This window comes from Gambusia affinis, linkage group LG07 (assembly GCF_019740435.1).
Source record: "Gambusia affinis linkage group LG07, SWU_Gaff_1.0, whole genome shotgun sequence".
NCBI lineage: Eukaryota > Metazoa > Chordata > Actinopteri > Cyprinodontiformes > Poeciliidae > Gambusia > Gambusia affinis.
In genome coordinates, this window is record NC_057874.1 from 3,688,210 (window position 1) to 3,699,735 (window position 11,526).

The window sequence follows — 11,526 nt, forward strand, 5'->3', positions numbered from 1 at the left end:
AGACTTCAAAAACGGAGTAAAAGATCACTGAACTCATTCAGATTAAATCTTTAATTCAACTTGTTTTATTTGCATGGCACATGTTTACAATAAGAATCGTCTCAAGGCACTGACCCAATTCACAGACATAAACTCATTGAACAATCAAAACGTTGTGTTCTGAATTTGTTTCTCCACAGTCATTATGCAGAATGGGAGATGTTTGCAAACTACACCGAGGATAAATATGGTTTTATTACGGTTCAGCTAAACAGTTCACATTCAAACTACACAGGTAGACCACAGTCTGCTTTACCAGTTTAAAGATCAGCCATATTGCATAAGCAAGGCAGCAGAGTAGCGTTGGACAAATAAACACATCAGATTAAGCAGTTTTACAGCGAGCATGGTCAGGTAATAATGAGCCAGTCTTGCTATTACTTTGATGTTTGCTTGTCGCTAACAGGTGAATGGCGAGAGTTTAAATGATCTATTAGCCGATTCTGGAGAACAAATTTAATTACAAATTCAAACAAGCCCGGTGTTTCTGATGCAGGGCTGGACAGGCCACAAAACCTAAACCAGGCCTCTCCAGCTCCCATTACGCTTCTGCCTTCCACTAATGTCGGTGTTGCAAATTGACCTCATTGGACCAACCTCTATGAATAAAAGTTTTGCTGTCATGACCACTGGTCAGAGCATCGCGTCTGTGAACGTCAAACCAGGAAGTGGAAAGTGGTCCGCACAGTCAACACGGATTGTCGTCGGCGCTGGCCGGCGTGTCCGGGGGGTTCCTGCTGGCCGGCGTGTGAGGGCTGACCTTTGCCACTCGCTGCTCCTTGGTGTTTGCACTGTTGCAGGGGAAGAAAGTGCAGGAGGCGCAGGTTGACTTGCAGCACGGCAAGAAGCGGCAGATGCTGAGCCGCCACAGTAACCAGGCAGGCGACCAGCAGCACCAGCAGAGAACCAAGCCCCCCGCCACTACACCCAGGACGATGTATAAAGCCAGCAGGGACGAGGAGGAGGCTGCAGTCAAGAAAGGAAGAAAAAAAAAAAAAAAACAATAGGGAGCTACAGCACTGTCCAAATGTTTGCAATCGGGAGTAGAAATGTCAAGTTGAAAGTTGTTAGGTTCTTAGACTCTTTTAAACAGCAATGACTCAAAAAGCTGTGATATCAGAAAGGGCTGTTTATGGTGTGAAGGCAAGTTTGTTTTTATTTAGATTAGCCAATATGTTGTTACTCAGTCTGTGTGTTGACCCATCTTGTTGCCTTCATAGGGCCCGAGGAATGTGGTCTGAAATTCAGTGTTTCAGCTGATAAACCTGCCACTTTTCACAGCAGACATTAAAACACTTCCAGGAACTCACAGGCCAGCAAAAACAGGAATTGGTATTTGAGTAAACTTATTACGGGCTATATAAAGACATCCATATGTATGGTTTTAATAACTCTTTAGGGTCATAAGCAATCCACCAATCATATAATGTCCAAGAGGACGTTTGGAAGTTGCAATGTTTCTGCTGTCTGAGTAAAAAAAAAAAGATTATTTTTCAGACAGTACTTACCGGTTACTGACTCCCGCCTCAGACTGCTGCCTGTTACACTGCAGTTCATACACGTCCCACCAACGTGGGTTGGCAGACTCACCAAGGACAGGGTTGGTGTAGAAATCTGGGGCGGACGTTCAGTGGGTGAAAGCTGACCTGATGACCAGCCACAATTTTATTAAAATGATAAAATGGTGAAAATGTATTTTGGCGCTTTGGGGTTTTTCTTTGTTTCATTTTTGAATAAACTCACCTTTGCAGCCTGTTAGATTTTCCTCCAAGTCACTTCCATCTCCACAGTTGTCAACGTCTTTATCGCCACACACAAGACTGACGGGGATGCACTTCCCATTTCTACAGGTGAAGTAGGGCTCACTTCTGCACTCTGATTGGTTGAACCCTGTAAATGTGTCAAGAAGTTTGCATTTAAAGGAAAACTGCCACCATAATGACATATTTTACAACTCACAGTGCTCTCCTCATTGAGAGCCCCACTAAGTGGGAGAGAGACCCCGACAACGATTAGAGTGTATTTGTGAAATCAAAAAAGAACTAAAACGCAGACAAGCTGTGGGGGATTGGTTCAAAAGTGTGACTTAACACTTTTTGTCAATTAGAATTAGCTGTGAATAAAGGACCACTTTGTAAGCAATTTGACTAGACAGTATTTATGACCCCCTATGCGCAATTTATGAAATTGCAAGAGTAATTGAGTAAACATATATATATATATATATATATATATATATATATATATATATATATATATATATATATATATATATATATATATATTGTGGTAATGGTACTGTACTTGAAGACGGGTTTTGGTTACTCAGTATTTCTGTATGCAGCACTCAAAGCCCTTCATCAAAACTCTGACTTGGCTAATTTGAAGGTTTTTAAAAGAATTTGACCTTCCTGATAGCGAAGAACTACAATAATCCACTTTTGTTTGTAACAAACGCATGGATCAGGTTTTTTTTTTCTTTTTTTGATTGATTGATTTAAAAATATTGTGCAGAAGGAAGTCCTAGAAATTTGTTTAATATGGGATTCAAATGGCATGTACTGGAAACCCAGGTTCGTCACATTTTACTGGAGGTAAGACTAGGGTCATCTAGGGTAAGACGACTACAAATCTGCATCCTGGCATCAGCCATAGATTTGTCAGTATTTTGGAGAACTAATAACTTCAGCCAGAGTCCTAGAATCAGGTGCTGCTCCTACATATCATGACCTGTTTGGTCTCACATCCCAGCCGAGTCTTGAACACACCAAAAAAACCAAAAAACTGTAAAGCTATAGAAGCTTTTCCTAAATGTGAATGCAGCAGTAGAAAGCCATTTTTAACTTGTGTAGGTGTTATTTAATAATCAACAATAACGTCTTTATGGCAGGTTGCATGACTCTCTGTAAAGAATTAAAACCGACTAATGAAATTAATTTCTGACAGGGTGTGTTAAATTTTTCCACTGAAGTGGAGCTCTACAGGACACCTTCTGCAGCAAAGTGACATAACTGCATGACTTCCTTCTACCTTTACATTTCAGTTTGTTTGAACATGAGTTGAACCTTTATTCAGAACGTCGCTGTGTCCGTCCTACCCAGTCTGAAGGAGGTGAAGTCTCCAACAAAATCAACCCTGGGCTGAGTCCCCCGCGTCACCAGCCTGAGGGTCAAATAGTTTCCTGTGGACAGAACTGGCCGGGGAGCAGTCTTCCCACAGAGAGGAGGCCCAAGAGCTGGGGAGCTACGGTCTCTTCCGTCATAGAACTGAAGGTAGGAGCCGGCATAACACGGGTCTTCTGGGCTTTCACCGGACGTGGGATCAAGTCTTGAGTTGAGAAAGGCGGAGCTGCGTGAGGACTCTTGGACGAGAGGGGCGGGGCTTAAAGGAGCCACTCTGAGCAAACTGTAGACTAGGAAGAAGCGGAAGTAGAACTGGACCTTGTCTTTAGGCGAGCTGGCCTGCATGGTGAGGTGACAGTCTGTTCCCATGGTCACAAAGTAGTACTTTTTGGATTCCTGGTGTGACTTGACGATCATTCCGTCTCTCCGGATTGTTTGGCCACAGAAATCCACCAGATTCACTAACAAAGTAGAAAAAAAGTTACTGAATTATTCCAGTGAAGAGTAAAAACACGGTATGAGGCTTCACCTGTCTTATTTAAACAAATGAAAAGAGTGCACCATTGTTTTAATTCAGTTTTATTCATACAGCGCCAATTCAGAACAACTATCGTCTCAAGTTTTAAATAATTTTTGCCATATTTTTTTGTAAAACTGACCTATTCAATGCATGACTCATCCTTCTTTTTTTTTTTTTTTTTTTTTTGTCAATTTATGACCATGACAGGGTTTATTAACTTTGTTTCCAAGGGGAACAACTAAATCCTCTTGGACTAATCTGTAAATATGATCCAAAGCTTGAGAGCCCTTGTTGATGTGAAATAGCTCAACAATTATAAAATATCAAAGGAACAGGTCTCACCAAAAACTGTTCTTACTCTGGTTGACTCACACTATCTACGACATCATTTGTACATTATTATAACGTAATAGGACAAATCAAACATGAACTAAGTCAGTTAAACATATCACTCCAAAACTGCTGAACATATTAAAGATAATTGAATTCTGTCTTTAAGACTGACAAAATAAAAACAAAGACTTTAACAATGAACAATAACAGCCACCTTAAATATTTCAATAATATTGAGGATCATACTGGTTGTCCAAATAAATAAGCAAAGGGATCAGAGTGGTGACAATCTGAGGAGCAACTCAACGCTCCTCTATAAAGGTAAAACAGAAGAGACGGTGGTGAAATCCAGCTCCTCCAGCCCCACATCCAGTCACCGGTCTACCAGCTACTGGCTCTGGGCCACAGGCCAAATAATGAAGAAATTTATGACCACCACAGGGTTTATTAGCTCTGTTTCCCTTGGCAATAACTAAATCTTCCTGGACCAACCTCTAGGAATGTCCCAATGGCTAGAGACAGGAGCCCCTGTTGATGGGAAATGGCTAAAAACAAATACGAAACATCAAAGGTAGTGTCTGCTTACGAAAACTGTGTCGTACTCTGTTGACTCACCGAAGTCCTGATGTCAGTAGAACATTACTGAGTGGAAAAGGGCAGCACTAGGAGATGGGACAAGCTTTGTTATTGGTGACTCATCTCATACCTTGTGTGAAAAATACACAAAACACTGGGCTAATTCAGTTTTTACAGGTACAATAGTCATGGATTCATATTATGTTATGAAATGGGCTTGCGAATTTACCAAATATTTTATTTTGAACCCACAATCCTGCCTACTACTCTCCGAGCAAATTAGAAACCTTCTATCCTTTTGAAATTTTGTGTCATTTGTTTGACGTTAGTGGGGAAGTTGTGTGTCCAAATATGTCTCCTGAGCAAATATATCACCCTCTGTCATTTGTTGGACTGCTGAATATCAGTTGCACATCACCCAACCTTAATTCTCACTTCGGCTTTGCATGTGAACTGGTTGCTGCTCTTAAGTCTTTATTGTTGTGGTATCTCAAAAGCTCAAATAGTAGCTGAAATAGTACAATAGTAAAATTTAGCAAAAGATATAGCATAATGCAGCAGAAGAAGCAGAATATTTTGATATATGAATTGCTAAAATTAATGTGTGCACAAGACCGTTGTAGACAGTAAAATCAGTAAAAGCAAAAGGCATCTGCAGAAAGGTAGAGAAGAATGCTGACACACAGAGAGCACAAGAGAAAAACCCACTGAAAAAAAGAAAAAAACAATAAAGAATAACACAAACTTAAGTGAGAATGCAGCAACACATTCTCACAAATAATAAAAAAAAACAAAAACACGTGCAGCCGAGTGAATGCGAGCAGATAAAACAAACAAAACAGATAAAGAAAAGTCAGAGTCCTTTTGTCTGAAACACAGTGTTCCTTCAAAATTTCTTGTAACATTTTTAGTCTATAAAGTCACAAGATTCATAGTTTCTTTTAAGAATGACATTTTAGTTAGTCTTTTTATTTTTCACAATGCAGAATCAGAGCTTTTTTCTACTTTATGTATATATATGCCGTATGTTTGTCCTAAACATGATCTTTGTTAGCACACTAGCTTCACATTATGCTAAACCAAAGAGATGTTAAGAGATGTTATTTCTTAGTAGCAGTTCACAGCTTCCTGCCCAGCAGGAACAGAGTTTAAAAGCTGCTGCAGGACCGCAGACATTCACAGGAAGCTGGACCAGCAATGGCTCTGCTGACAGTTCTGCTGCTGCTGCTGCTGGGTGAGTCGGACATACTGGACACACTTCCACTGGCTCTCAATGCTATGAATTTTGTTGATCTGTTCTGTCTTTATTTATTTTTTATTATAAAGCTGTCATGTTGGTTCCTTATTTCTACTGTGTAGATTTAATTTGGTAAGAACAGCAGCTTTCTTCTCCAGGCGTGGCAGTGAGCTCAGCGTCTCTGCAGAAGAGGATTATTGGAGGTCAGAACTGTAAAGACGATGAGCGGCAGTATCACGTGAAGGTCTATAGATATGATCACACAAAATATGAAATCTGTGGAGGTTCTCTGATCAGTGATCAGTGGGTTCTGACTGCAGCTCACTGCTGGAACTCAGATCCATCATGGTGAGTGAGGAAAAGTTTTACTGAAAAATCACCAATAACTGATTGCTTCTTTAATAATTGTGCCTTTTTGCCTTAGGGTTAATGAGGCACATGTAGGACTTCATCCTAAACGTACTCCAAAGAAGATGTATCCAATCACTCAACGTGAGGTTTATAGAGACAGCAACGGTCGCTATCATGACATCATGCTCCTGAAGCTGCCAGAAAAAACAACAATCCGACCAATCAAACTACCTGACTGTCCAGATACTCTCCCACTGTAAGTTTGATCTTCTCTAATTTCAGAATTTGGTTCTTGATCTGCCAGATGAGACCAAGTTAATCCAGGAAAATTTCAGAGCTCTGGTCTCCCAGGGTTAGCTGTTCTTCTTAATGCAACTTATTTTTAGTTTTGTTTTTCTCGTGTTTCAGTGGCACCAAGGTTCAGTTTGCAGGTTATGGAGATGCAAAAGTTGGCTTTTTTAACAAAAGAGGTGAGATGAATGTTCAAGTTTCTCATTGTTTTTGTTATTACCCCAAAATGATTCAGATGATTCAAATCCTTTTTAAACTCCCTGCTGGAACTAAACTTAGCAACCTTGTTGAAGTTTTGGTCATCAAAAACTCAGATAGACTGCTTATAGCTGAAAATTGGACCAAGCATGCATTACAGGTCCCTCCTGTAAAGTGAGCAGGGTACAAATGAGCATTGATTGACAGCGCTAAGACCCTCCTCTTTGCTCTGATTGGTTGTGTTTGACCTGGAGTAGTGCACCTCTGCAGATAGCAGGAGAAAAGGGACGAGTTGGAGGAGATCGAGCTTTTCATAGATTATCTGTCTCATATTAACCATGATGACATAGTGACAGTTTTGATATACAAGCAACATTCTGCAGTTTAATAACCACAGACAACAAGGTGACATCCTGAGCAAAATGTGTCAACACTTAAACAGACCGTACATGTTTATGCTGCTTTTCCTCTACAGTCAAACATCGTCCAAATGATCTTCAGTGTGCAGAGTTTAAGATTGGTAAACATGAAAAGTTGGAAAAGGAACTGGCAAAACACGAGGACACCGAGTTCAGTTACCAGAAGTGGTACAGTGTGAGCAGCTCTAAGAAGGACACAGCTTTCGTACGTCAGTCTTTAAACAATTTTCTGCACAAAATTTAGACATTGTTTCTATTTTACTGGATAAATCACAGCTGCACAACAACTAAAAGCTTTGTGTTTGTGACAGGGCGACTCTGGTGGAGGATTTGTGTTCAAGAACAGGCTGTACGGCGTTTGTGTCTTCACTGGAGATCCACTGTATGCACTCAGTAAACCAAGTGCTTTCCTGGATGTCTGTGCCTACAAAAAGTGGATAGATGACACAATTAACCAAAAACCCTAAGGATTTTTGGTTATTTGGTTAGGAACATTTATGATGCTAAATGTTCCCACCATCATAAAATCACAAAGTTCAAATTAATCTTTAAATTTCAGTTTTCAGTTGAATCATTTTCTGATTTACAGCTGAATTATTTGGGGATTTAAGTTATTGTGTACAAGTTGATCTGTGATAATATCTTATTTCTCAATAAGTAAAGGTACTGTTTGTAATAATCAGTAATAATATCCACCGTCACATGACTAGGAAATAAAAGCCGTTATCTGATCAGATCGTCTCTGTGCTTATTGTGGTTGTTGGTGAAGAAAAGAACAGATCTTAAAATATCGAACACATATTGAACTGTAAAACTTGTTAAACAAACTAAACAAATCCAGAAAAACTACTTCCAGATCAGGAAAGTTACAAATTTCAACATACTTAGAAAGTCCAGAGGACACTTACTGGCTTAGATTCATTTAGCAACACAGAACAGGGATTAGAACAAACTTAGAATCCAGAAAAAAATACTTTAGCTACTACATTTTAAATTCCACCAACCCAGAAGAGGAATTAGACTAAAGGATACTTCAGTATCCTCTTTCCTTTGGTTTATTGGCCCTGAGCAGCGAAAGCGCTGCAAAGGCCTACTGTAATCAGTGTTAATTATTAAAAACTATGATTACATAATGTTTAATAATAAACATCTAAAGAAAAGTTGTTTTTTTGTGGTTAAAAAAATACAACTTTTAAAAAAGTTTTAACTTTTAAAAACAGTTTGCTATATTTTGCTATATAGCTTTTGCTAAATTTTACAGTAGTAAAATATAGCAAAAGATATAGCATAATTCAGCAGAAGCCAAAGTTTGTATAAAACCTGAAATATTTCAAAAAGTACAATGGTAAAATTTAGCAAACGATATAGCAGAAATGTCCAGCAGAACATCTTGATATATGAATTAGCACAATTGGTTAAATTTAGCAGGTTACGTTAAACACAGTAAAACTTATGGAACATAATATAATAATAATAAAGAAAACGGGAACTTAATAAGTGAGTATGCAATAATGCATGTTAAGAGAATAGCCAGTATTAGATCTTTGTAGCTCAGAGTGATGAAAATTAAGTGGAATCACCATTAAAAACATTTCTTGAACCGGAAGCTGCAGTCAGAAGCTGACTTCCTCAAAATGAAGAAAAATACAGTTGACAGTCGAGATCTGTGTCGAAGGTGAAACACACATTCTGTCAGAGCGTCCACACAGAGAACAGTAGTCCTGAGTTACATCACTGTTTTCATATAAAGTCGCTACATTTCTCAGCTTGTGGGTCACCATTTTTGTTGTGACTGTGACCTTTAGCACATTGACTGGCAGTAATGGAGTCTCATGCTGATTGACCAATAGGCAGAAGCCGACGTCTGAAAACACCGCCCCTCCTCATTTGAATAATGAGGCAGAAATGTAAAAAGGACAGAACTAAACAGCATTAAAGAAACAAATATGGTTAAAAAAAAAAAGCAAAGAAAGAATAAACAATAAATATTTAAATACATAAATACATAAAAATAAGCAATTAATAAAGCTGAAATTAACTGATAGGGTAGTTATTACAAAACTGATTAAATAAAACCAATTAAAATTATATGGAAATTTATGTCTCACTGTGTAATTTAACTACTGTCAACATTTATTTATCTACTGTAGGTTTTTGTGGATTTAGTCTCATCCTTCTTCATTTATATTCTGACTAGACTTCAAGGACTAACGAGTAACCTGCCTGTGTCATGTCAGGGATCTAGTTTTTCCATTTACAAAAAGAAAGAAAGAAAGAAGAAAAATAGGCAACATAAACGGCAGAATGAGCGTCACTGACTCCCCTCTTCTGCACAACTCTCTACGCTGCTCTATGTTGCAGCCGTTCATTCACCTTTCACTTAACAGGGATCAGAAGTCTTACCCGATTCGATGGCGGAACAACAGAGAGAGTTGAAGCAGAGCAGGAGCAGCAGATGGCAATTCGGAGGTTTCAGCCCCATCATTCAGACTTCCACAGGAGGAAAAGAAGAGGAGGAGGAGCAGAAAGAGGAGGAGAGAGGCACTGCGAGTCTCAGCTCCAAGTCGAGCTTTTTAGTGGGATTATAACTGAACTCTGTGGCAGGAGTTTCCACTGGTCATCATTATTTATCCAAGGCGCTTTCAGTTGATCGGATTAGGTTATATTGCACAAACCTGCCATTTTATTCAACTGCTGAAGACTATCAGAACTATTAGGGAGTGAAAAGAAAGGATACATAGCGCCCTCTGTTGGCCACTCTCCCTACTTCAAATGTGGACAACAAAAAGTCGTTGCTTCCTACTAGAAAAATGTCCTTTTTTTAGTCATTGTCTACTTTTTAATGTTCTATGCCTCCATTATTGAGATAACCATCAACTCATTTAGTAATTGATTAATGTTAACTGGAGCATGCAGACTTAAAAAGGTGATTTACTGGAAAAAAAACAACACAGAGCAACAATTGTAAAACAAAACAAAAAAAGCCTTTCTTTTTCTATTAATACATTCTACCCAGAACTCCTCAAGTGGCATAGTTTTACCTTCCACTGGTTCATATTGTTAAAAAAACCATTTTTGATATTTATTTATTTATCACTTAATAAAATAAAATAAAATAAAAAAAATCACTGTATGGATGCTATTTTAGAAAGATGACCTGAAATGTTCTACGTTTGGATTCTATACCCATAATTTATTTTTTGAGCCTTTCATGTTGGTGCTCTTAATCATAATGTGGGGAGACAGTATTAAAAGCTACAGGTGTTTGTTTTTTAATTATCCATATTGCTGCAGTGCTGAAGGACTACAGGACACTCTTATAAAGTATGGCTGCATGTTGTCTGATGCCATGTCGGAGCTCACCTGTGGATAGGACTGATCCTGGAAAACCCCCCGCTGTGATAACAGCTTCTACATCTGTAATCCTGCTGAGAGGCGGGATTCCTGCTGAGGCAGAGAAATACACACTCAGGCTGGAGGGGGATCGTTTATTCTAAAAAAAAAAAAAAAAAAAAAAAAAAGGTCACCTTTGGATACAAAACATAAAATTAGATGTAATGAAAGAATATGAAGAGAAAAGCAAGTCTTCAGTGTATTGACCTACTAACATGTTATAGTCATCGTCGCTCCTGTGATGAACTGGTGACCAGTTCCACCCCGTCATCCTGCAAGGACAGGCGGGTTTAGATGAATGAATGGATGAATTTTGAGGAAGTTGGAGAAAAAAAATAATAAAAAAAAAATCCTCCTACCTTACTTAAATCTTTCCAGAACTTTCCGTAAGTAGCGTTTATCTTTGAAATCTTCTTAAAGTTTTTCTCCAAAACAATTTCTTTAACGAGTACAAACATTTTCTTACAGAACAGCAGGTCCACAGTCATCAGTCTAAAACTTAAATGACTGTTAAAAAGATGGATAATAACTGGGACGTGCCGTGGTGGTGGAGGGGAAGGCCCCTGTTTGGAGGCCTCGAGTCCTCGACGCGGCTGTCGAGGGTTCGACTCCTGGACCCGACAATATTTTGCCGTCGGGTCCGAAAGTCAGTCAGTAGGCTGACTTTCCTGTCAGCCTACTTTCATATACGGGACACGAAAGCCCACAAAAAGACCCCGTGGTGGGGTCAAAAAAAAAAAAAGATGGCTAATAAAATGAAAAGCTATGAAAATCTAAAGTTCCTGTAAAGAAGGGAACTGAGCCAAATCAAAGAAAGACCCAGTTGCCTAATTTTTCTATAATATTTAACTTCAAAAGTCATAGTTCTGCAATGTGAATACACTGAAGTCATATACCAATGCCTGTTCTTAAAACCTAGTGTATTCATTTCATAATTAAACTATGGAGATATGTGAAAAGTTTTGAGATTTTTCTCCTCTAGCTACTTCAGCCTTGCAAGATCATGGGGAGGTTGACGGCTGTCTCCAGGGGTCAAAGGTTGAGAGG

At 38.9% G+C, this 11,526-nt stretch overlaps 2 protein-coding genes across 3 annotated transcripts; one reads left to right on the forward strand and one right to left on the reverse strand.

The window, feature by feature from the left end:
* Positions 1 to 69: 69 nt before the first annotated feature.
* Positions 70 to 9,777, reverse strand: ldlrad2 (low density lipoprotein receptor class A domain containing 2). The gene is made up of 5 exons (XM_044121480.1): positions 9,490 to 9,777; positions 3,137 to 3,622; positions 1,783 to 1,929; positions 1,548 to 1,685; positions 70 to 1,005 (listed from the first exon to the last, which is right to left on the reverse strand). The coding sequence occupies exons 1-5, from the start codon at positions 9,569 to 9,571 to the stop codon at positions 728 to 730; spliced, it is 1,131 nt and encodes a 376-aa protein (XP_043977415.1). The 5' UTR covers positions 9,572 to 9,777; the 3' UTR covers positions 70 to 727.
* On the forward strand, positions 5,607 to 7,817 carry LOC122833696 (arginine esterase-like). Of its 2 annotated transcripts, none has more exons than XM_044121481.1 (6): positions 5,607 to 5,824; positions 5,986 to 6,175; positions 6,252 to 6,434; positions 6,587 to 6,648; positions 7,143 to 7,291; positions 7,398 to 7,817. In XM_044121481.1, exons 1-6 carry the CDS (start codon positions 5,788 to 5,790, stop codon positions 7,551 to 7,553), a joined length of 777 nt encoding a protein of 258 aa, XP_043977416.1. In that variant the 5' UTR covers positions 5,607 to 5,787; the 3' UTR covers positions 7,554 to 7,817. The 2 variants fall into 2 exon arrangements, with proteins under 2 accessions (XP_043977416.1, XP_043977417.1); XM_044121482.1 differs by having other exon boundaries at positions 5,607 to 5,820; positions 5,985 to 6,175.
* Positions 9,778 to 11,526: the final 1,749 nt, after the last annotated feature.